The following is a 26,154-nucleotide window of genomic DNA, read 5'->3' as shown; positions in this document are numbered from 1 at the left end:
TGGAGATGTCGACGAACTCGAGACTCTCAGGACTGGACTTACTGACCCCACACTGGAACACACGTGCCCTGGCTCACAACTCAACTCAATTTAAAGACAGGCAGTTTCACCTCTTACATCACTGGACTTAATCCAAAAGATGCGGCTGCAGAAGAAGCACAAACAGATCAGGTCCACTGGGCTCAAAACTGGGACGGTTATGACTCTGATCTGTTGAACAACAGTCGAGTCAGGAGCCCAGGAGGCCCGGGGCCCTGGGGCCGTGGGACAGACTCACTCATGACACTTGAACCCTGCCACCGGTGGGAGCTCTCCTCTCTAACTTGAGCAGCCCAACAAGGCCTTCCTCCACATCCAGCTGGGTGGAGGGACCGCGCTCCGCCTCATCAGGACCAGGGCCGTCTTCTGCAGCAGAGGGAGGCAGAAAACGAAAGATGGAATCCAGCAAAACATGTGAAAACATGTGAAAATGATGGCACCAAACTTCACTTCCTGAAGCGCACGTGCTCCCACTTAGATACTTCACAGCAGCACCTGGACAAACAGCAACACCGAGTCCGATTAAATAGGTTTTGGTTTCAGTTCAGCAGCAGCTGATCCAAACAATCAAACAAGCCGTGTTGTCACCACCGACGCCGCGGATCAGCCTCCCAGAAGAGCCATTCAAAGCGCTTTGTTGAAAACACAGCTGTCATTTTTATTCCGGGACCAAAACATGGAGCTGGAAACATTCCCGACATGTGGGAGAATGTCCAGCCGGAAACCTCGGGGGGAAACAGACAGTTGGGGATATTTAAAGGTCCCAATGTTCCCGTTCATCTGCCTGCGACTGAGGTTCACGCACCAGGACAGGCCAACGCGACGTTTCCAACACGCTGATGTTTTCACGCTTCACTAACTCGAACCAGACTTCTCCGTCCTCCTCGGCACGAACTGCTCCTCCGAGATCCGGGCGATGGTGCTGGAGGTCGGCTCTGCTGGAGGGAAGCATGTGAACCGGCTCGCACAGTAGCAACGGGGTGGCCGGGCTTTCTGACTCCAAGGAGTGTTTGGAGATGTTCGCCCTTGAGCTGTGCAGCGAGTCCAAGCTGCCTATTCACCAAGGTCAACACCGTCTCCAGACTTGACACCACTCAAGTCAAAGTCACATGTCCCAGCTACCTTCCTGGGTCAGGGTGTGAGGTGGACCGAACCTCCACCACTTCACACGCCTCAGTCTGAGCCGGCTGCCGGGGTGTGGCGTGCAGGTGTCAGGGATGTGAGGAGAAGATATTGGTGCTTCAACAGACTGTCTGGTGTGGCGTGAAGGAAATCACTCCAAAGCTGACGTGATGTTGTCACCAGACCACAACTGTGTGGTTTGGTCGTGGTCCACTCCCCCGCCATCATCTCCCCTCCCTCCTAAACACCTCCTGGTGTCTGATCCTCCTCATGCACCTTCCACATCCTGGATCCAAGCAAACATCTGTGCTGCTCTCGTGACCCACCGTCCTAAAACAACCACCTCCACCTTCGTCCTGTTTTCTTTTCTTCTCACCTCCACTGTGTGCCAAAGGCGTGACCCGATCCTGCCCCAGCTGACTCAGCCAATCTGCATTCCACGATGTGCGGAAGATCAGCAGTGAAGGTGACGGAAGACAGAGTCAGCGGCGTGGTGTGTCGATGGCAGGACCGAGCGCACACGCACTTGTGTTTGTGGATGTGTTGTGTTCAAACAGCCACCTTGCTCCGGCTGCAGACTTCATAGGTATGTCAAACAAACGGCTCCACGCTGACTCCACCCTCGCTTGTAGAGGACAGGCTGGTGGACGGGGAGGAGGAGAGAGTGGGGGAGGGAGAGGAGCAGACGGAGCTCAAATTCAGTCGCGCTGCTGCTGCTGCTGAAGGTGCAGCACATTGCGAGAGTATAACGTGACTCGCCGGGAGCCGGACACACATGGCTATCAAGTGGAATACTGTCGCACACGCTCGGCGGAGATTTTAAACTTCCTCGCAACTTGTGAGAGACCCAGTGGATGACAGACAGCCTCCGAGGATGTGAGGATCTGCCTCCGCTCCATTACAAGTGAGTCCTTCCCTCTCAGCGTCCCGGGACCACCAGCCACTCCAGAGCCATGGGGCTCGATCTGGGGACAGGGACTTTGTTGTTTGGACAGATTTGTTTACGGATCCATGTAGGTCACTTCCCTGCATCCAGCGTATCTGATGTCTGAGCACAAACATGCCACTCACGCGCTGCAGCCCTCAGTTCACCACCCTTTGATTCATAAATGACTGTAGCTGCAGATATAGAAGAATGGTCAAAGCGGCACTGGCATCTTCTGATCAAGACTCGGCTCAGCAGTCAACAGTGGAAACATGACATACCATGAACCATAAACGAAGCCCATTGAAGAGACCATCCACCTGATCACACCAGAGAAGAGGTTGGAAATGGAGCAAATAGAGTCATTGAAATATGGAAATGAGCTTGAGATGGAGAGCAAGCAGATTTGAGGAAGAATTCAAACGACAAGTCCAGTGCTAAGTTTGTTTTCAATAAAAACAGAACTGGAAGAGAAGAACTCAGCTGCCACAAACATGACAGAAGAAATGTGTTTTAAATCAGCACTAATAAGCAACTTCACATATAGCTCCATCATCAGGGACGGAAAGTACTTCAGAGACCACGCAATGCAACATTGAGTCGCTCGGGCCGTACGTTCTCAGATGCTGAGGATCCCACCGAGTGCGTGCACATGACGACTGGTGACCTCAGGTGAAACAAGTTTGATGCTCACCTTCAAATGACATGGAAGCAACTCCCAGCGCAACACAACAGTGACACCGACGGAACCTCGAGCCATGAAAGTCTAGATGAAGCAAAAACCAAGTGCAGGAGCAGGAGCCTCGGAATAGAGTGGAGCTGTCATGATCTATCACGGTGGTTGAGGTGTCTGCAGGGAAAAAAACGCCACCCAATATTACTGCCCGACATGTATTCCGTCTTCATAACAAGACACGCTACTGTGCATATCAAATGAGAGCCAAAGTCAGCAGGTTTGGACAGGAGGTGGCGGTAATGTTCTCAGTCTTGCTTCAACAACAGTTACAAAAACTGGAGTAGAGACAGATGTGGGTGGGTGTCACGTGACGTCACCACTAAAACCGAGCAGGAGCTCTGACCTCATGTTCAGACGGCAGCAATGGCAAGCAGGGTGCCAGCAAGCGTGAGTCATGACACATGAAACATAATGTTAACGCATGTTACGGTGCTGTAAATACATCCATCCCGAGACACGTGTGGCTCTCTGACTCTTGGAAAAGCTGCTGGGGGTCTGCAAATCTGATCTGCTCTCGCACGGAAGGCTAATGGAGTGTGATGGTGACGCCTCTAATGCTTTTGTCTCGCAGAGCGCACTCAGGAAACACACGGCGAGGGGAGAAGGACACGCCTGAGAGAGCTGACCATGCACTGACAACAAGGTGAGCCACCATCGTCCCCCTCAGCTGCCCTTCTTCCCGCGTTTATGATGATGACAGAGTCTCGTTGTGCAGGAGACTCAAAGGTCTGCAGATAAAGCAGTCCTGCATGTGTGCGTGCGTGTGTGTGTGTTATGCGATCAGGGCACCTATAAATCCTGGTTTATTTAAGTGACTTGCCAATGTGGGCTAGCACTTTCAACTTTGTTTGATCAGCCCTAGCGTTGAACGTCTCAGCAGAGTGGGCCCGTGAAGCGCCGGAGAATCCCACCAGACGTGATTAACACTCGGTTCTGAGCTATTTTGGAGCCAGCGCTCTCGTCACTTTGCCCTTGAAGCTCCGTGAGCTCGTGACGTCGGCTGATCGACACGGACGTTCTGTCTTTGGGTGTCAAAGTTAGGGAAAACCACCAGCTCAGGCTCCATTTCTGCTCAGAACATCCCATCTTATCTGGATTTAGCTTCCTATTCAAACACTGCCAATGAAATGAGATGAATTTTCAGGATTAGACGCTGCAAGTCACAAACTGGAGCGTAGCACTGAGGGTTCAGCTCCAATGATGGGAACACAAGTGGATTGACTGTGGGTGACGTCTGCAGACCATGTCAGAAGCTCCTTGACCAAGTGCAGTTTAACCCATCAAACAAGTCGCTTCAGAAACAACCACCAGGACAGACGTAGACTGAATCCTAAATTGACACTTACTGTGGCCATGAGGGGGCAGTCACTTCGCTGGAGTGGTAGAAGAGGCGGAGAGAAAAAATCTGCAGGAGCGAAAGACAGGAGAAAAGATCAGCCTGAAGTTCTGCCTCTAGTGGTCGGGTGCATCACTGCAATTCACACAGCTCCTTCACCAAAAAACATCATCACGTTGAACCGTTGTCATTCCGTTTCTGTGAACATGGACTCAAACGTTGGCAAACATCTGAGGTGTGCGCGTGTCAAAGCACCATCTGATGGCCTCACCAGTGAAGCTCCACGGCTCCAGGTGTGAGATGTTCAGCGCTGATGTCACCAAACAGCTGGTTAATGATCAATAACAGGAAGAGCAGAGAGTGGTCCCGTGAACGGCTGTTATCAGCGCTGATGGAAAGGACTTGGACCTGCTTCTCTGCCTGGTTATTGTGGAAATAAAATGTTGTGGGAGCGACATGCAGGCTGATGAAATCAGCAAGGGCAATGAGGCGCAGGCCCACATGATGAGACTTTAATGGGATGTTTGGACAAGACAGTGAGAAGTTTTTATTACTCACAACACCCGCACTCATTGGTGAGAGAAAAGAGAGAAGCCGCTGAAGCAGAGGAAGGGTGGGAGTTCCCTGAGCAAGACACGCTCCAGGACGAGCCGGACCAGGCGACGCCAGGCCAAGTCTCCTGCTGACTCGGCCTCTAAAAGTGGGCCAAACCAGCCGTGGAAGAGCATCTCTGAACGGATCCACGAGGAGTCAGAGATGAAGGGCAGATAAATGAAAAGTGAGGCGAGAAACAGGAAATGAATTTGACATTTAATTCTGATGATGTCATGCAGCGAGGCGGCAGCTGCTCATCAGCCCGACTGAATTATTCAAAGTCGTAATGACGCTTTGATCCTCTGCTCAGCCACTGGGACGGACCCTGTCATTTCATAAAGATATAAATGGTGGGATGTTTTCTGACAGACATGTAAGACGTGTTTTGAAAAGTGGCAATATGATGAGGATGAGGTGACAAAAGGAGGTTGGTGCTACATCTGTAGTGACATCCAGCATGTTGAACGCAGAAGAGTGGCATCAAAGTGATGGCCCTCGGGCCGCAGGTTGGACACCACCCAGACGGAGGACAGGAAGGAAGCGCAGGAAGAGCCGCTGCACCATCTGCCTGTTTTGGTGGCTCTGACTCACGGGAAGTGTTAGGTGCCACCTAGTTTCGGAAAGTTCTCATCTGTTTGCACACAAACAGGTGAAGAGGCGAGAGGCGGTGCGCGCTGAGGCCACACCCCCTGCCTGGAATGTTCTCCTCCTCAGAGACCAGACGGTCAATTAGCTTCTGAGAGCCCGGTATCGCCATTCCGCTCGCACTGAGGAGCTGCGGAGTGCTTGGCGCTGGCCGAGCTCCAGGAATGCATTTAGATGAAAGCTTGACAGGACCGGGCCGCATGGACCCGAGTGGCTTCTGACAGGGGACCAGGAGAAGTGGGACCGGCTTCAGAGTGACACGCGCCTTATATGGCAGAAACGGCGAGGCAGCCCTTCACAGACCAGCCTGGCTCCAGTTCAGTTCGCTCGACATCTGCAGTGGTCAGTAGCTGTCACGTGCAAAGGTCACGTGGTGACCCGCAGAGTTTGACACAGCAGACTGGGACCTTCAACTGTGGTCCTAGTCGACTCAATCCCTGTCATGACCAACGTTCCAAACTGAGAGCCTGAGCATCCAGTTGTGACTGCACTTCATGATCAGGATCTCCGGTCTCCCCATCAATATTTGCCGAATAAATCTCCTCAGTGTCAGAAATGAAAGTCTAAGACATCAAAGCCTGTGAGAGAGGAGGCCGTTGCTACTGGTTCCCCTCCCTGTGATCAGGGAATCTTCCATGAGAGGATTCTTTGTGCGCCGACCATGTAATCTCATTATGTAGATGAGACCATGTGACTCATTTCTGATGCAGACGTCTCTATTTGAAGTCTGCCAGGGGTCAGGAGCACCCATGACCAGGACAGGTGCAGATATCACGGGATGAATGGGTCGCAGATATGAAGCGTCGCTCAGCTGCGTGGATTGACATCAGGGAGGGAATGACGTCACGCCTGGTGTGGAGGAAAGGTCCAAAGAGCAACCACAAGACTCCAGGAGATCCAGGAGATGAGGAGCTGCTCAACCATCAACCCCCTTCAAAGACCAGCCACAACAACCAGCCAGCTCAGCTGAGACGCGGACCTGAAGGTGCCACCAGCTACCAGTCGCCACAGGGACGGGGCCAGAGTTTATGCCGAGTTCACAGAGTCCTGAGCCAGAGCATATAGCTATAGGCTGTGTCTGGCCCGGCTGGCGGAGAGCCACTCTTGATATCTGCTTCATATATCTGCATGACCGCAGAAACATGTTATTAAAACGGCTTTGGACTGGTCGCGGCAAAGGGGTTTCATGCATATTGAACTGGAATGCACCCGTGTTGCTGGTCAGCTCAAATGTAGGCTGAAGAAGCTTGTCTCGCCAAGGTAGTGAAGCAAATCCTTCACATACAAGGTTGTCAGGAGTCATTGTGAGGTGCTTCCCCACACTCCAGTCCCGTATAAACACGAGTGACTTGTTCCTGGAGTCATTGGAGAGGAGCGAGCCCTCCTGCCACGACTCTGGCTCTGCTACTTTAAAGGCTTTTCACTGGACGCGCTCATTGCTCACTGTCGTCAGGACAAATTCAAAGAGAAGACAGTGGGAAACACCAGACACCGGACCATCTGTCCGCTCTGGATGGAGACCAGGGATAACCTTCCCCGACGCTTTTAACTCCCTCGCCGACATCAGACAGATCCTGCTGAATGGTCCAGAACACGAGCTCAGCACACTGGACCCATGTCACGACATCCGCATATGATTGTGGGTTCACAGTGACACAGGTGTCGACAATGTTCTTGCCCCTTGGTAGGAGAAGGTGGTCAGTAGAAGCGAGACATAATACAGAGAGAGAGAGGAGGAGGACAGGTAGAGTGATGGGCCCATGAGAAGATGAGAGCACAAAGGAGCTTTATAGGCGTGTCGTGGTCCCTGACGTGATGTGTATGTTCTGAGACTCAGGACTCAGAGTAAGAAGAGTCAGAGAAGGAGGTTGATACTAAGGGAGTATATCAGAGGGACATGTGGAGAAGGTTGGAGACCAAGTTAGGGCGGACAGATGTTTGGACACGTGGAAGGAGAGACAGTGTTGGACCAAGGATGTCACAGATGGAGGCGAGGAGGACAACCAGTGAGGTTCATGAGATCTGCTGGACACAGACAGAGGCTTGACACAAAACAGCACACTTGGAAGACTTGTAGTGTTCTCCAGAAAACCGGTTCCCTGGACTCTCTAATGTCATCGTCTAAGGTCCAAGAAGAAGAAACCTAAGTCTCCTCCTCTGGGTTGCACAAGCAGCTGCCAGTGAAGCTCCCTGTGGAGGAGCTCTCAGAGCAGTTAGCTCAGCCTGTTGCGCACTAGCCTGAAGCTTTTACTCCGATTAATGAAGTGGTCCCACCCCTCCCCGTCTTTCCTCTGCAGGCAAACTAGCGTGCAACCATCAATTTTCACATCCTCTCCATGCCACACAGGAGGGCCGCACGCAGCGCTGCGCCTCGGGCTGCGGTGTCCGCTCCTCGCTTTCAACATCTACGTCCTCATCCTTGGCTGTTCGCACATGTTTGGTCACTTTCAGCCGCGTCATGTTGCAGCAATGCAGCAGAGACAACAGTGAGGCGGAGACAGGAATGCGCAGTCCTCCAGTAAAAACACGAAAGTGATGGTTTTTGGACCAGGAGCAGTTGAAAGCCCTGAGGAGATCCAAATATTTAGACCAGCAGAAGAACATCAGCAGGTGACTCTCTGTCAATACACACGTTTGTATTCGGCTGAGGCACAGCGCCACCGTTGTGCACATAGCACAGTGATGACATCACACAGTGATGTGATGTCATCAACACTTGATGTCTGGCCAAGCTCTTAGATGAACCCCACTTCTGAAACACCTCACTTCGATACGTTGGGTCTGTTGGTGCCACAAATCTCAAATAAAAGACAAAGCAACTGGACTCAGTTGGTTTGATCTTGACAACACCATAAACATAAAACCACAGAGGACCAGGGGAGTTGACCCCACAACTCCATCCCTTCTTCTGTCCTTGTAGCTCACAACAAAAGAAGAAGGTTTCTATGAGCCAACATATGAGCGTCTGAGCATGTCTCCAGCCAGTGATGAATCCGGTGGTTTGTCTTGGGGTTGCGAGGTGGGAGGAGCTCCCGAGCAGCACATTGACCTGGTCTTTCACCGTCGTCTGCGCAGAGCATGCAGCGGCCCTCAGCGTCCCACGACTCTCACACTCTCCTCTCATTTTGGTCGACTTATTTTGAGCAATTTATTTATAAGCAAAGAATAATAAACCTCGTGAGATGAGGACAAAAGGGGCGCAGAGGAACAAAAACAGACTGGGGGAATGAGAGCGATTAGGAGAGCAGAGGTGAGGGGATGGTGAGCTGGGATAGAAGTCAGAGTCGGTCAGATCAACCTTGAGAAAGAATGAGAAAGAAAATAATCTCTTCTGGACTTGCGTCAAATAGAACTGGAGAATGTGAAGGACGGAGAAACGGACACGTGGACCACTTATTAAAAGCTGGACAGCGAAAACAAAGCGAAGTGACACGAGAACTTGCTTCCGGATCAGCCGACGCTTAGAGGCTGTTTAGATCGAACAAGATAGCGACAACAAATGTGCGTTTGTTGATGAGGGCAGAACTGAGCCGTCCTCATGACTCCAGCTTCTCCATAACCCAACAAACAACAAGAGATGCGATCGTCTTTCCCACAGCTTAACCCTCTCTCTCTTCTCAGGAATGGAAAGCATCAGCGTGGAAGCCGGCTGGGATGGGTTAGCCCTCTCCGCTCTGGTGGCCGCGGGCACCAGCAACTTCACCTCGTCCTCCTCGCTCTCCGAACTCCACTCTAACGCCTCGCACGGCGGTGCCTCCTTCTTCGGAATTTTCCCAGAGAACGGTTCCACCGGCACCCCGCACTCGCTGCCGCAGCCCCCGGTGAGGGACCTGGGTTTGGCCCGCGCGGAGATCGCTGTGCTCGGCGTGGTGCTGGCGCTGACCACTCTGGGCAACAGCTTCGTGCTGTGGGTGCTGCTGAGGAGGAGGAAGCACAACGCTCCCATGCACGTCTTCATGGTCAACCTGTGTGTGGCCGACCTGGTGGTGGCGCTGTTTCAGGTGAGCCCATCTTTGGATCTTTGCATGGGGTGTGGACGCTGGTGTGGTTTAGGCAGAGGGATTGAATGAGAAGAGCAGAAGCTTCGCCTCTCCGGTGGAGTCCCTCCCACTGCCTGCTGGGGCCCCGGCTCTTTGTTCACTGCATCTCAGGACAGGCCGCTTCATGTGTGATGTCATCTCACCGCAGCAAGAAAACTGGTCAGGGATTATTCCCGCCGCAGCAAAGCCTCAGGGGAGGAAAGTGCAGCTCCACCTGTCAGTCTAAATCAAGTGCTGTGATTCATCAGGAAGCGATGCAGATGCTCGTCTGGACCACTCAGTCAGAGCTGCAGGAGCAGGTCCTCCCTGAGCCCAAGCAGAGCAGATGCAGGGGAAAGCAGGTCAACGTGTCACAGAGCGGCTGGCGCTGGTCAAACTCCATGCTCTTCATGTCTTGTTCATGTCATCGGCGGCTCAGACCCACCTGACCCTTTGAACAAGGCTTTACAACAGTGTTTCCTGCTCCTCAAGTCAATATCGCTGAGCAACAGGCCACAGTTTCTAAACTATTTTACTTTTGAGGCAGAGATCTGAATCAGAAAAACAAGTTAGAGTTCTGATTGCTGCACGAAAGATTTTCACTTGACAGACGGAACCAGAGGATGACTCAGATGCATCTACTCTTCCATCTACATCCAGGCTTCCATGTCTTGACCTGCAGTTCAGGCCAAAGAGGAGGTTCTGACTTCACCAGTAAGTGGAGAGTTGTCTCTTCTGGCTCAGCTCCCTTCTCACCCGGTCTCACCTCCGACCTGGGCTCCCGCCACGGGTCCACCATGACACTCGTGCTGAGTCATGACTGGCAGGGTGACAGCATGAATTGAACAGACCCGAGCTGATGGCATGTAGAAGGACCTGTCTGACTGCCCTTCGCTTGTTTGCTCTGTGGTAGTGCTGGGGAAGCAAAGCAAGTCCAGTCCGCCTGCACTCGGGGCGAGTGTGGACTCGACACGGGGACGTGTGCTCCCACCTTCAGTGATGACGCAGTGGAAACACAGATCTCTCAGCGAGAGAGCAGCCTGACAGAATATAGCTCCCATATGTGTTAGAACACAGCCAGACAGGCCTTATACACGCTGCCAAATATCAGGTCATGACCCACTTCTATAGGAACACTGCATCCAGCGGTTCTCCTTTGATGTCCCAGTCACCGAGATCTCCAGATCCAGTTCCACCCAGCAAGTCCAGTCATTTCCGGAGCACAGCTCACTGAGCCGGACCTCCAACAAGAGACCTTGGAGACCATGAGAGGAAGGCGTCCGGATGTCAATGCTGACATGAGGAGGAGACTCAGCAGATCTGGCGCTGATTCTCTTATCAGCTATGATTCTGCAGTTTAGCCAAACTGGGCGCAGAGATGAGAGCGTGACAGAAGGGTCGGACACTTTCCTCTTCTGCTCAGGTGGCCGGGCTCGACGGCAGCTTCGGCTCTTGGCTCTGCTTTGTGCTGCAGGCCAGGCCTTTTCAATTAGCCAGAGGTTTGGGCCAGGTCCTAACGTAACCAAGGATCCGGCTGAGCCAGAACACAGATCTGAGCTGTTCAGTTGAGACTGCACACCATCAACAAGAAACTTTGACTCCTGCTCAACACTGCACTGGGAAAACCAGTGATAAAAGGATTACGACCATGTTGGCGCCAGCAGAGGCCTCATGAGGAGTGGTGCCTGGTATCACTTTATTAAAAAAAAGAACCTTTCTGCAAAGCACTTGCTTTAATGGCAAAAACACAAGAACAGAGTGCTGTTCACACACACCAAGCCAGGAGGGCATTTTGATCAGGAAGCGAATAGTTTTGGATGTTTCCAAAGCTCGTAAAAATAAAGATGGCTCAGTCAACATCAAACTGACTGGAGAACTGTGCCATAAAGAGTGAGTCAGAGGTACAGAGCCTGGACCACAGCAGGCACTCCTGAAGACGGGTGTTTGCTCTCCGGGTGTCCATGCTCCACAGGCTGCCATCTTTCAGTGACACCACCTCATCCAGCGGTGGGAAGTGCACTTCTCCAGGGGCCGAGCTCAACACTCTCGAGAGGCTACGATGCAGAAATGAGGGTTCAGATCAGAGTGAAGCTCGCAGGAGACCTTTTTATTGCCCACAGACATAGTTTCAGAGAGAGGGCCACGTGTGGCCCCTGGGCCGCACTTTGCCCACGTCTGACACCAGCAGATATCAGGCTCTGATTTACAGCCGGCTGAGCTGGTGACTATCCATGGAGGGAGGAAGCGATCAGAACCAGATGATCATAACTCCAATGAAATCTCTACATGGATGAACTTTACACTCCTCAGCTCCAGTATGTGTAGCTGGTTATTGAGTGTGTCAGCCATGTAGCGCTCTGTTATCTCATCACAACCTTTGTCCAGGTGCAAACAAGGTCCACGTCACTAATAGATAAATAATGGAGCTCAATCCAACTGGCTTCACCCGAGTAAGTCACCTGAGTGGGTACTGGGCCGCCCCACACGAGAGAGTCCACCTCAGCTCATAGCTGACACCAGCAGGACAGTTCTGGACACCTGAATAAACTCCTCAGACATGAGACATCGGTTCTCACCATCGATGGATTCAATAGTGCTCACAGTCAGCTCGCTCATATGTCGAAGAAGCGCAGCACGCCGTGTGCGTGCCACAAGCTCGCTCCAATTTTCAAGGCTTTTAACCTGATCAGTGTTGTCACACGTGGAGTCATGTGGAGACACACATAGAACAACCATGAAGCTAACTCCACTGTCAGAAGACACCAGCTCTTGGACTGCTCTCCATCGTCCCTCTGGGGCGGCACGTCTCCCAGTTCGAGCTAGTCTTTTCTTCCTCCAGTCCTTCACCACTTCTTGGTCACGAGTGAAACTGAGACCTGACTCTGACCCAATACGAAAGCAGGCAGAAGAGGATGATGATGGCCTGAAGGCAGCGGCTCTCACATCTTGACATCTTGTTCTTTCCTCGTCGCCAAGTTGACTTCCCTGACTCTGGATTCATCTCATGTGACTGCCACAGAGAGTGTTAAATGGCAGCAGATGGAAAAACGCTGTGGTGTGTCCTTCTCCAGCGCACATGAAGGAATGGCAGGATGACTGTGCTGGGAAGGAGAGCTTGCACCAGTCTCCAGTCAAACCTGCCACTGGTGCATCTCACCATCGCACTCACACATCCAAGACCTTCCAAAACGACAGATCACCTGACCCTCCTTCCTTCCCCCTCACCAGGGTGCGCCGCACTGCAAACGTCCCTTGCACGACCAGCAGATCATTCATATTATCACTGACATTCATTGACCTGTTTTGGGTTACGAGTACAACTGCACCATGCTGAATGAGGGTTTAGATCGTGACTAAGCTGTGTGTTCTCAGGAGTCTTCTGAAGTTGTGCTGAGAGTCAGAGAACAGAACCGCCATCTTCAATGTGGTGACTGACTTCACAGGTCACAGGTCGTGTAGTTTCGATGCTGACACGTGTGTGTGTGTGTCATGGGAACCTAAACATGCTTACTGGGAATGTCTGCTGGGAACAAAGGGCGAGCCCTAAATATGTAAATCATTACAAGGCAATGTAAATAATTCATCAGTCTTTTAAGGGACGCACAGGCTGCTTGTGCTGCTGGAGTTGTTGTTCCGAGCAGCTGCATCATTTGCTTAGTCAAATGTGAGCACCGGTGTAGTTTCTCTCTCTCTCTCTCTAGCGCAGTAGAATTCGCTCGGGCTCCCCGACAGATTCAACAATCACAACCAGGGCGGAGCGTCCCACAAGGCTTCTCTCTGCACACAAGAGGGACGCTCTAATTGGGGGAGCTCAAACAGGAAGTAGTGGCAGGGATCGGCAGGGGTCAGCACGGGTCATCAAGCGACGAAGGCAAACAAAGGTGCACGGAAACAGCAATATGCTTCAGTTCAGAGAGCAAGTGGGTTAGAGAGTGACTCTTTCATCACGCTGTGGTTGGGGGGGGTCTGCGGAGGGCCAACTATATTGGCAGGATGCAAACTCTCTTGACGTCAAACAATGCAGAATGTGGTGAGGAACAAAGGCTCATTGAGAGGTGACCTTCAGGAAGCCCTGCTGCTTTTGTGAACGCCGCTCCGCAAGTGGTCATCATTCAATCACCTAATGGGCCAAGCACACACTTCAGCGCGCCCTGAATCTCCGTCCCAAAAGGTCGACACAAACGTACAGCTCGCACGGCCACTCACAGACACGGCGCTCCAGACTGCTAGGTCCTGTGACACGAAACTGTCACGGATGGCAGCCACCACCATGATGGTGCTGATGTGGTGGAGAGAGGCCTGGTGGTCCATGACACTTTGTTCAGTCTTCACGAATGAAGAGCTGAGGAGAGGAACGTCTCAATGACAAGAGCCAGTGGCTCTTCACGCCAGACTTTTGACCCCAAAAGCAGTTTTGACTATTGAATTGGATTATTGGAAACACAAAATTCCCAAACTCATCTATTACTTTTTAGATTTGGAGAAAGAAAGAGCAGTTTCTGTGGCATCATCTCATCTCTCTGTGGTTCCAGGTTCTGCCCCAGCTCATATGGGACATCACCGAGAGGTTCCGGGGTCCGGACATGCTCTGTCGCTCCATCAAGTACATGCAGATTGTGGGCATGTTTGCTTCCTCCTACATGATCGTGGCCATGACAGTCGACCGGCACCACGCCATCTGCTGCCCGCTGCAGGCCTACCGAGGGGGGGCCATGTCCCGCTGGAACACCCCCGTGATAGTGGCCTGGGGTCTGGCGCTGGTCCTCAGCATACCACAGGTGAGGGGGAAACATGATCCTGCTTTCTCACACACGGACCACGTGGGGGGAAAAGGAAATGAGAGCAGCAGGTGTTCGCTGTCAGACTCAAGATGGCCGAGTATTTTTAGAGCATGAGGTCATTAGAGTTCAGCGGACAGAAGGAGGTTGGGGGGGGGTGGGGGGGCTCTCAGGTAAGTCTGGTCCACCCTCACAAGATGGACCCTCGTGATTCGTCATGAAGGAGAAGGAGCAGAGGATGCACAAGACCTGGATTGAACCTGAAGCACAGGAAGGAATAGACAACTTCCTGTAAGGTTTGTTGCTCCATGGTCACGGCTGCAGGAGAGCGTTGGGATGGGCAGGTAGACGATCATCTGACACTCACAGGTCAATACTTGTGTGTGTGTTCACTCAGATCTTCATCTTCTCCCGCTCTGAAGTGGGTCCGGGCGAGTTTGAGTGCTGGGGTCACTTCGCTGAGCCGTGGGGGCTGAAGGCCTACGTGACCTGGATGACCGTGGCCGTCTTCCTGCTTCCTGCTCTCATCATCACTGTCTGCCAGGTGAGGAAGTGAGAATTCACTCTGCTTCACTCTGTGATCTCTGACTCAGCGAGAACACACTTTTCCATCACTTATTTCACTTGGGCACAAGGTGGTTTGGTGGCAAGTCGCCGTCTGGCTTCTGGCTGAACACTGCACAGGTTCCACTCAACGTGGCTCTTGGACCAGGGAGACTAAAGTCATCCACACGAGTTACAACCAGACCAGACAGACATTCCATCTTCACCTGGCTGGTCAGTCCACCTGACCGACTGGGACAACGACCTGCACCCACACTGGGCCTTGGGGGGTTCAGTTAGACCCCTGCTGTAGATCTGTCAGTGGACGGCATCACGTGAGGAGGATCCACAGGTCTGTCTGAATGAAGAGGGAAAGACAAACACTCTGGTTCTGCTCCTCTCCGGAGCATGTGAGAGTTATGTTTGGCGCGAAAACTTCAGAAAACCAATTTTATTCTGGGGTTTTATGCCGCATCTTTGCTGGATGACGAATCTGGATCAGGTCCCGTCAGCTCTGTCGCTCTATTTAGGGAAAGATTTTCGCTATGAATCGCCTGAATTAAAGCAGCACTTGAAAGACCGCAGCGCAGAAAATCTGCCCGCTGCCAGAGCAGGAGGAATGCACCAGACCTGCGCCAAACTGAGCGCCAGAGCCTTTTCACCATCACGATTCAAGGCAGGAGGCCTCGCTGGGCATTTTAAAAGGCATGATGTGGAGTCAGCGGGAGGCAGGTGAGGTGGACCCGTAACTGACGGTCCACTGGGATGCCAGGTCGTAGGTGAACAACAGATTCGAAGTCATGTAAGAGCAGAAAAAAGCTATTGACAGAATGAGAGAGAGCGAGAGGTTCAATAAAACCGCCGACATTTGTTTGAAGCTGAAGACAATCGCCAAAACACACTTTCTTCCCTTTCAACTTCCTTTTAGAGTTCAGAAACAAACACGAGTGAGCCAGTGCCCGTCGTAAACCTTAATCCCTCGGCTCCAGGCTCCGGATGATGGAATGTCTCGTAACGTATTTTTCTCTTCCAGATCCGGATCTTCAGGGAGATTCACAACAACATCTACCTGAAGTCGGAAAGGACAGTGATGGCTGAGCTCAAGAAAAACCAAATATTTTTCCGCTTCCAAACCATAAAGAAGGAAGAGGAGCGGCCGAGGGGCCGGAGAGCGTCAGGGGGCGGGCGGGGAGGGCCACACTTCAAGTCTTTGAACACCAAGCCACACAACCAGGCCTACAGCAGCGTGGCGGGGGAGTGCTGCGACTGTTCACCGCCTGCTGTCCAGTACAGCAGCGGCCAAGCTGAAGCGGCTCCAGCCGCGCCGTCACCCGCCCAGCAGCCGCTCCACACTTCTGACCGCCACGAATCCTTCACCGCCTTTGAACTGGCCTCCAGTTCACCGCGCTGCTCTATGGACCACGCGCGCCCACACTCTCCCTCGGTCCCACCGCCCAGCATCACCAAAGCCATGTCCAAAACCGTGCGGATGACCCTGGTCATCGTGCTGGTGTACACCATCTGCTGGTCTCCGTTCTTCATTGTCCAGCTGTGGGCAGCCTGGGACCCCAGCCCTCCAGACCAAGGTTAGCTCAGTCTTCTGTCCTTCCTCATCGCTGCAGGTTGATATCATCACCATCACTAGGGGCAGGCTTTTAGCTAGAGGGCGCCCTAAACTGCACAACATGCCCTCCAGCACTCCAAACCGACGCCCTGTTTCCTCAGCACAAAATATATTATTAGTGCCTGTATAATGCCCAACTCATAGTGTCATCTCACTTTACTTTACGTTCAGTTGTGTTTCCGCCTTCATGACTTCATGACACTTGTGGATTGGATTGAGTTGCGACTTGGTCCAAGAAGAGCAGCGACGTATAATCTCTACAGGTGTTTTTGTTGGTTGAAAAACGTGAGTGGAGTTTTGGTGAGATATTCCTGAAGCACAGCTCCTACTGAGCCATGTTGACTAAATTCAGACGGCTTTTTAAAACATTCAAAGTAGCCAGCTCACCTGCACTCCCCCACTAACCACCAGACCTGTTGGCAGACAGACCGAGGAGCGCTCACAGCAGCTCTCGCCGTGCTCTCCTCCCTTGATTCTCAGAGTGCTTTAAAGCATCCAGCTGAACAGTGTCAGGAGGACAAGATGTCAGTCACTCAGTCAACCCTGAGTGTGGAGGCACACGCTCGGCCCACACAGCTCGGGCCTCCAGCTCTTCCTGCCCATCTTCATTACAGACGTCTGGTGGAGCTGAGAGCCAAGATGGAGGTTTGGGCGACGGACAGTTTTGCTCAATTGAGTTTAGTCAGAACTGCTGAGGACACAACCTCATCAAAAAGTAGAGCTTAATTCCAGGAACCCGGAGCTCAGATCAGGTCATCGAACTGCTGAGTAAATGTTTTGCAGCGAGAGCAGGGCATTCTGGGAAAGCCTATCGAGCGTCTGCACATGGCAGACAAACATCTGTGGGTGTCCCGTCATCTGAGTGCACAGACCAAACACCAGCCGCCAATAACTCATGGCTCGATATGTCCTGCTGCTTTTGAGTGTTGGCCATTTGTTTCACATTTCAACAATGAAGAGGCGCAGTCATGGCAGCATGAAACACATGAGTCATCACAGAAGACTGCTGTCTTGACAGGGCGGTTTTCTATTCAGAGGTCCTGATGTCAGGAATGTGCGGCTGCTTCCGTCCACACCGGTGACATCACATCCAACCACTTGTGAGGACGTGTCGTCCGCTGTGAGCTGTGATGCTGTGTTTGCATTCAGCGGTCACCACTCCAACAATCCAGCGATGACACCGTTGTGTCAGGAAACGCAGCATCAAGTGGCCCAACTCAGCAGCCAAACACTTCCACCACATCAACTTATCGTACACGATATATCACCAAACACAGTCCTCACGATGACAATTCTGCATCTCACCATAAAGTCGATAAACACGCGGCTCACTCGCAGCATTGGACCTGTACACGTGAACATGAGGAGACCGTGACGGTACACCGCGCTCTCCAGCTCCGCGGCGTTAAACAGCTGACACTGGCATGTGACAGTTGTGGTGAGTGTGGTGATCTTTGGTTGAAAATAGATATTGGATATGGATATTGGACGGAGCTTCACTCCAGTATTGGCGGCCGCGTCCTGTTCCGTGTCCCCATTAGGGTTCACTGATCGCGGACACACTCTCACAGGCAGCGCTAATGCTACGACACGCCATCAGTTAGGGACCATCAACAAATTCTAAAGAGCTCAAAGCATTAGCGAAATCTTCAATAAGGCCATGGAAGACAAACATTTTAGGAGAGAGAATTGTGAAAAGGTTTTTCATCACACAAGACAAAAAACTGACAGTTTGCATCATGATTTGGAGACCAGAATATGACGACATGATCATTTCTTCACATGATTTCTAATATTTCTTCAATAGCATCTGGGAAATGTGTCCAGACTGCTCCATAGTTCAAGTCAACTGTTCAGAGACATGAGATACAGCAGACAGACGGCTCAATTTAACCCCTAAATAAAGCTGGCAGAGCAGTCTGTCAGACACCAGCGGCTTCTACCAGAGACCTGAAACATTGAATTTCTCATCTCTACACTTAGTTCACTTTTATACTTAAACATAAACAAATAATGCTGTATCCTCATAATTATTATCGCCGGAATTACACCATTTATCGCGATAACTTCTTTGGTCCATATTGCCCATCTCTACACAGAACTCAAGTGTCCCCTCAACACTCAGCTTTAAAGGGTCATGAACTCAAGTGAAAGCTCTGCTGCTTGAGTGATGCTCTCGGGGTTTCTCCTGGCAGACAGGAGCCACTTCACATGGTCCACCTGATGCCCTCTTCAGGAGCCTCTCACCAACAGTCAAGCAACAATTCTGCCGTCTGTTCATTGTTCTGGCTTTGGAGCCATTTCGGGGCCCGTGGTGGTGACCAACACGCAGTGGTCCCCAGAGGATCCAAACTGATTGTGATTAAGAGCTGTATCACGGTGTTCTGAAGCTCAGCCTCACAGAACTGTCCACGTTTGTGTGTGTCTGGCTTTAATGTGCTTTCAAAATGGGCTCTGGGATTCAATTAAAAGCTGTTTAGCAGAAAAGCTGTTAATGGAAAGCAGCATCAGGAAGTGTTTTGTAAATGGCTGGGCTCCTGGGCGGCGTGCAGTGTTTGACTTAGGCCCTCTTCTCTCCCTCAGCAGGGGTGGCCTTCACCATCCTGATGCTGCTGGCCAGCCTCAACTCCTGCACCAACCCGTGGATCTACACCGCCTTCTCCAGCAGCGTGTCCCGGGAGCTGCAGAACCTGCTGCGCTGCGGCTCCCAGCCGGGCCGCCGAGGCTCGCTGCCCGACGACTCCACCACCACGCACACCTCCACCACTAAGGACAGCCTGTACTGAGGTGGACCTGCTGCTCCCACCACACCTGTCCCACGCTGGAGGGCGTCCAGCTGCCGCCGTGTCCGCATTGAGGATGTCAACAGCACATCAGAGCAGCGGCCATATAACATGTGCGATGAAAGCTGGCCTTACTGTGGACATCATTTCCACCACAGTGGGAGACGTCACCAAGGACCTTGAGTGTTGATTCATCATGACAAAGTCTCTCTCAGACGCAGCGGGCAGCAGGAATGCAGGTGGGGATCACCATCCTGAAGAACTACTAATGCCCAAATCAGCAGCCAAAGCTCTGGGCAGTGAGAGAACTAATCCGCAGACGGACGGAGAGACGGAAGCAGGCGGGCACGAAGAGTGGGAGCGAGACTGGGATCACACGGAGGTTTCAGCTGCTGCTGCAGGAGGCTCTGATCTGATATTGTCAACTTGACAAATCAAAGAAGGCGGATTACAGTGGAGGCTCCAGGCCCGGTTCATTCTCCTCCCGAGGACTCTGATCACATAGCCGCACGGGCGGTGTCCACATTCCGGCGGTTTCACTCGGACCGGGCCTCCAACCCTGGACTGTACAGTCTCGGCCTGCTCCTGGTGACTCCACGTTCTCATTCACATTTGAACGAACGTGCTCAAGCCTTCACCCTGCAGAGATGGGACCATGAACAGTCTCCTCTAGGAGGCGCTAATGTTGCATTTCACCGAGAGCTGCGCCAGCTAAAGGAAGGAGGATAACCCAGGTGTGACTGGTACTTTAGGGGAGGCAGGGAGCTCTGCCCTCGCGCAGGTCAAGGGCTCCTGATCCCCTCGGCCCCTCCACCTCGCTCACAGAAGAAGCTCCCTCAGAATGATATTTAGACACGTGAAGGTCAACGCTGGCTTGACTTCAGACGTGTTGGGATGCAGACTGGCTGGAGGTCCACCAGGACCTAGTGCAGACGACGACAACGCTTGTATATTTCAGGGTTGACAGCATTACTAGCACCACAGACAGAGGTCGGATGTTCCCACCACCTCCTCCTCCGTTACACAGGAACCACGGAACGAGACTCAGATGTTGCAGATGATGAAAACCTTCTGTTGACTGTTGAAGCAACTGCGTGCGTTTGATCGAATCATCGACTCCAGAACTCATCCGGCGCGGCGTGTGGGGGGGTCACCACTGCCTGCCCCTCCTCCACCCAGGGATCACACACACTCGGGGCTCCACTTCTCTCAGAAAAAGACAAACGTACAATCCAGGTTTCCGCGACCGGAGTATGCAAGTGCATGTCCTCCGAACAGATGTCTGGTGGAGATCTCTGACAGGAACCACGGAGATGAAAACATTCCATGTCGGCGGACGAACCATGTTTAAAGTCTATTTATTAGCGATGTGAAGCACAGGACTCTGCACTGCAGCCAGGGTTGCGTGGCTCAGCAGGAGCGACTGGTCCACCAGACTAGATGAGTGGAAGAGGTTTCCAAAATACAAACGTATATTTAGATGGCATGTCAGTTTCAGGAAGAGAGAAGCATGAAAACAGTCTCAGTCCAAACCAAGTGCCTGTAATGTCAGACAGTTTTTCAAGGGCCTCCCGGAGCGGATTAATCTTCCAGTGATGTCAGTGCTGTTATTCTTAGACGGACTATCTGCAGAGCAGGGATCATTGGATATGCTGTATCACAGCCAGAGTCATGGGCCGGGACTTTGCTGCGCTCTTATTTATTGTTACAAAAATGGAAACGTGGATGTATATTTGTGAATGACTCCGATTCCTCCTGCAGTCGTGTGTGTGCACGAAGATGTGATGCAATAAGAGACGAGTGACGGGCCGCAGCAGGAGTCCCCCCCCCCGTGAGAGCCTCGAACAAAAGACCAAACACACACACACACACACACCTCGCCACGACGGGCTCCACCGCGGGCTCTGTAACTCAGAGGAATAAAGACAGACTCTGTGATGTCACAAGTCCACTGGCTTCCATCACTCTGGCTCTGCAGAAGTGGTCACCTCAAGCTGCAGCTGACACGCTGATAAAACCCCAGTGTAGAAATGAATGCCACTGCTGTGTGTGTGTGTGTGTGTGTGTGTCTGTGTTCTCTGTGTAGTGGTATTTGTGGGGTCCAATTGGGGGCTGACTCTAATGGGGTTCCAGTCATGTGTTTAGGGGGAGAGGCTGGGGAAAGGGACCCCACCGGCCTGTGTGCGTGCTGGGGCGGTGGTCAGAACATGGCACACCTGCAGGGGGCGCAGCAGCTGTGTGAACCGGACACCAGGCGTTGACGATTTCACGCAGAGCAGAGTCGACAGGAGCCGCGACCAAAACACAGCATTCCTGAGAAACGGCCACAGAGCATGAGAGGGCTGAAGTCATGGAAACGGCTCCTTTCCTCTCCTGAGTCTGCTTCCGTGAGTCGCGCTCTTCCAGACTGACATGATTGGATGGCGTTCCCCTTCATTCACAGGTTTTTATGACAGTAGAGAGTGAGTTCGGGTCACTGTCGCGGCCGTGCTCAGGGCCCACTCCAGCTGACAAGCCGACACCTGCAGGGGGCAGCAGTCTCTTCCTCTGGTTTGGATTTCAGCATGCCACTCTGCCTGTCCCCCAGACACCAGCCTGCGCTCTGATGCTCTGCCAACAGAAAGGTGACAGCAACATCGCCCCGCATCTCGCTTTGTTACAGCAGGAAAGAGCCAAACTGCTCCTGGATCCCCAGGATGGCCGAGCAGCTTCCTCTTCCTGACGGGAAGTGAGAGGCTCACACTTCAGGGGCGTGACGGCCTCCTGTGCTCCTCCAGGACCAGGCTTTCACTCACAGATGGTGAGTGAGGAGGAGAGCGAGGGCAGCTGAAGGCAGTTCAGACATTCCTCCTGACCTCAGTGTCGGCTGGACTGGCGGCGGCACTTGTGTCCGGCCACCATGTGACTGACCACTTCGCCTAGTGTAGGACACAGGCAACATCTGGGAATCCGAATCCATGTCACATCCATGTTTCCTGTGACGTGCTTGGCCGTTAATCCTGAGTGGTGGGGCCCAATCCTCCTGAGAGCTCGGCCATGCGCGGCATCTCCCGGTGATGCTGAGCTTTCACATGTTGGAATCAGCCCACAACACAGCTGGAGGCATTCCGCACTGCAAGCTTTCCTTTTTTGGACACGGTGGAGCACTTGCTGTCGTGTTGCAGTCGCTCTGGGAGAAGTGAATCAGAGTCAGACATGTCAGTCCCTCACAGCCCAGACTGAGGGGAACACCCCGCACTCCAGCTGGGAGCAGCAGACCTGCAGGTGCTGGTGTCTCCTCTGACAAGGGTGAAGACTCTGACTCAGAAGAGTGATCTGATGCTGAGAATCATCTGCCCTGGTTTCCTGACGATCCAGAGCCTGTCAGAATGCATCATCTCAACCTCCGCCTCTTTTGTCAGACGCCACTGTGTGATGGATGCACGGCAGCGTCGGTCAGAGCTCTGTGTGTGTGTGTGCGTGTGTGGGCGTGCCGAGGCAGACACTTCACTCAAGGTCGCAGCATTATGACAGCACCGCTCTCCCTCCTCAGATGGAGCTGAGGTGAAATGAATGAGGCTGTTCACAAGGGCAGAGAGGCGGGTGAGCCTGATCCCTCAGGGTCGTCCGTGAGCCCCACCAGAGGCGGCCTCCATCAGAGTCAGTATAAATCAGAGGTGGAGCCGGGAGCACACTGAGCGAAGCGTCTCCTGGACGCCAGCCTGACCCGACGCCGAACCATCCGTCAACACCGGAGTCCTGCTTCCACTGGCCGCTCCTTATCTTCAGCCGCACATCACCGCTCCAGTCAACCGGCCGCGGCAGAGCTCGCCTCCTAATATAGACACGCTCACACGTTTGAGTCGGGGAACATGCGCCGTCGCTCACCTTGCTCTCATGACGAGAGCAAGGCCTCTGCTGAGGTCACGTGAGCTCGTACAGCAGTAGATGTCTGGAGGAGCAGAGCGTCTGCTGTGGTGGGGCCGCTCATGTGCGTCAGGGGGCCACACCGCCAGCCTGGGGCCGAGGGCAGATCAAGGGTAACACGAGGCTGAATTATGCCTTATATGGGTGACTGGTGTTCCAGGACAGTTTCGGCTGTGGAGCCCGAACTTCTCCGTTCAGACCTGCTCTCTTTCGCTTACAATGACCCCGCGGTGGTGGACCCTCATCACATGACCCCTCAAGCTCTGGGTCAGCTTTTATCACGGTTTTATTTGAATGAACGCCTCCAGCAGCGACAACAGACGCAGCAGTCAATGAAGACACACACCACAAGACTCTCTGCTGAAGGACACAAATTCTTCCTCCATTTCTGGTGAAGAAGGTGAACAGTTTGAACCTAAGTCAGGCTTCCATCCGTCCCCTGAAGATCGCTAAGCGTGGTCAGGATAAACCTCCTTCAGAGCCGATCAGCAGCTGGAAAGTCTTTTCACTCCTCTGTAGCAAATGTTGAGGTCCCATGTTCGACTGTTGCTAGAGCAGCTTCTCCACACCGCGCTCACACTTCATGGACAGGCTGAACCACACTGACATGTCTCTCAGTCCCAGTCAAGAGTCCAGGCTGGAGCTGGTGTCTCACGTTCTGCGGGCTCAGGATGTGGACTGGTATTTACTGGGACACACACGGCAAGGAGACTCACGGCGAGGACACACGCAGCGAGAACACAAAGCTCACAGCAGACCAGTGTGACTTCATGTGAGAATCATTTGTGTGACGCCAGTTTCCCCATCACTGAATCCCACTAAGCCTACTGGTGTCTGCAGATGGTTCACACACCTCTGTCAGAACTGCTTCACCAGACACACACGTGTGCTCTCTCTCTCAGCAGCCTTCGACACACACATATCTGTTCTATCACAACAGTTGTGAGGACAAACAAGTGAAACTATAAACTGCATTTCACTTCAAACACGTGTCGTGTCGGGACACTCCTCACGGTGAGCCCCACAGCGGAGCACGTCTCAACTGCTTCCTCACGTCAGCTGTGTGTTGACAGTCCTGGGGAGAGCTGAACCTTCAACACGACACTGACTCACCTGATGCCAGGAGTCGACACATGAGTGCTGATTCCATCATTTTATGGTCCGAAATGTGGTCATAACACATGAAGACACCATGATGGTGGCGAGGATGATGATCCTGAGAGGTCCTGGGGTGTCAGCTGAGGACTCAGTGGCGCAGGTAGACAGGTCAGCAGCAGTGCGGCCTCTGGGAGGACAGAGAGGAGCCACAGAGAGAGAGTTGAAGAAGCTTCAGGCCAGATCTCACTTGTAAAACTGAGGTCAATGCTCCTCACACCTCGGGCCGCAGTCACAACCTTGAACCCGCTCTCAGACTACACGCTTGTGACCACATCATGTTGCTCCTTAACATCCCCAGTGGGAACGGTCCCACACGGACTTCCTCACCAGGAAGAAAAGCCTCTGAGGCCCTCCTCTCTCTCTCAGGGTCTCGTCTTCCCTCAGCAGGTGACTCCAGTCTTCTCAGATTTACAAGTTCCCTTTGTGCTTCTGCAGGAGTGGCGAGGCTCCACGTGCGTCGGCAACACGCTAGCACCTGTCACGTGAGCCCTGTGAAGGGGGTCACAGAAGGACCCGGGTCTGAGGGCGTTTTCTGACTCAGTAGCCTCAATTACTGCTGTAATCTGGACGGCTATGGATCAAAGGGGATCTAAAGCGGTCACATACTCGCAGCATACTCACAGCTTTATGACATTTCTATCAAGATTTCATGTCTAATTTCGGTCACATCATCCAAACATGACTCACAGCCATGTGACTTATGATCACAACTCTTACTGTCGATCTCAATATTGTGTCCTCTCATGAGCTGTCCCAGCAGAAACAGCTGAAGGTCACACCAAGACTGGTCATAATGTTCTGGCAGACTGTGACAACTCATGTCGTGTGCGCACAGCGAGTAGAACATAAATCACACGTGTGACAATTCGAGAGCGATCACGGGCCCATGCTGCCCTCGCGTGGTAACCTACTGTTACTACAACACTCAAGCGATGGCGCGGACAGAAACGCGGTGTTTTAGTGTTATAAGTCTTCACAACAGAACATGAACACGAATTAACATACGTTTGAGACCAACTCGACATCCAGGTTTCAATTTCACAACATGAAAAACTAAACAACGTCAAATATTTTTATAAATAACTGTTGTTTTAAATATAATTTTCAGGCAATTCATGAAAAACGGTGATTTAAGAGCATAAAAAATGCTGTTTCTGTTTCTAAAGCCATACGTTGAGTAGAAAAACATTTTGCGCGACACACTTGACTGAAATGTGTATTGAACTCATTTCGCGGTAGCAGCTGCAGGATAAAGCCGGTTGATAGTCACGTGGTGGTGAACAACACACAATTGTCGAGGTAAACGACTCGACACACACACAACACAACTTCCCGGCTCAGGACGCAGACTGCACCCACAGACATGTGACAAAACCTCACCTGTCAGGCGGCTCTGCAGCAGGCGCTTCAGCGGCTCATAACCTCGGTCCGCCTCCAAACCGAACCGAGCTTTCGCAGCGCACGAGCGGCCTCGTCGCAACAGAGTGGGTTCATAAGCGAGTCCTGTCTCACCTGACTCGGCGGACGCGAACAGCGTTGGCTTCACGGGCCTGATACTATGCTCAGTCGCGAGCTGAAAGTCAACTTCTGGGACTGAAACTACGAGAAAATAAGACACTTTTAAACCCCGTCAAGAGGGAAGACCACCGTAGACAGCGCCTCCACGTGGCTGGAGGCTACAATTGCCAGTGTTCGCAAAAATTCACGACTCGCTGCTTCATGAACCAACCAGAACTCGGCCCATCAGGGTCCAGTCGAGGGCTCTGGCCACACCAATCCAGTCTACTTTAAGTAAAATCCCAAGGGTATTAACTCACGTGAACATAAGCAGACTAGAGAGACTTGAGAGACTAGTGCATGAATGTGAGCGGCTGGCGTGTGACAGGAAAGAAACCCAGACGCCAACACGAGTTCCATCCACAGAGCAGACCAGACGACCACAGGAC

General features: G+C 52.5%; 1 protein-coding gene across 2 annotated transcripts; it reads left to right on the top strand.

The window, feature by feature from the left end:
* Nucleotides 1-1,840: 1,840 nt before the first annotated feature.
* LOC128749375 (vasopressin V2 receptor-like) lies at nucleotides 1,841-21,248 on the top strand. Of its 2 annotated transcripts, none has more exons than XM_053848954.1 (7): nucleotides 1,841-2,065; nucleotides 3,394-3,465; nucleotides 9,019-9,398; nucleotides 13,949-14,194; nucleotides 14,592-14,738; nucleotides 15,771-16,323; nucleotides 18,948-21,248. In XM_053848954.1, the coding sequence occupies exons 3-7, from the start codon at nucleotides 9,021-9,023 to the stop codon at nucleotides 19,145-19,147; spliced, it is 1,524 nt and encodes a 507-aa protein (XP_053704929.1). In that variant the 5' UTR covers nucleotides 1,841-2,065; nucleotides 3,394-3,465; nucleotides 9,019-9,020; the 3' UTR covers nucleotides 19,148-21,248. The 2 variants fall into 2 exon arrangements, with proteins under 2 accessions (XP_053704929.1, XP_053704928.1); XM_053848953.1 differs by having other exon boundaries at nucleotides 18,945-21,248.
* The last annotated feature ends 4,906 nt before the right edge of the window (nucleotides 21,249-26,154 follow it).

This window comes from Synchiropus splendidus, chromosome 18, assembly GCF_027744825.2.
Source record: "Synchiropus splendidus isolate RoL2022-P1 chromosome 18, RoL_Sspl_1.0, whole genome shotgun sequence".
Classification (NCBI taxonomy): domain Eukaryota; kingdom Metazoa; phylum Chordata; class Actinopteri; order Syngnathiformes; family Callionymidae; genus Synchiropus; species Synchiropus splendidus.
Note: the sequence above shows the minus strand (reverse complement) of the source record. Positions and strands in the feature narration are given on the sequence as shown.

Coding starts and splice junctions, on each gene's coding strand:
- LOC128749375 (XM_053848953.1), top strand. CDS start 9,021: ATGGAAAGCATCAGCGTGGAAGCCGGCTGGGATGGGTTAGCCCTCTCC. Junction 14,195..14,591: donor TGGTCCTCAGCATACCACAG/GTGAGGGGGAAA, acceptor GTGTTCACTCAG/ATCTTCATCTTCTCCCGCTC. Junction 16,324..18,944: donor CCCCAGCCCTCCAGACCAAG/GTTAGCTCAGTC, acceptor TCTCTCCCTCAG/CAGGGGTGGCCTTCACCATC.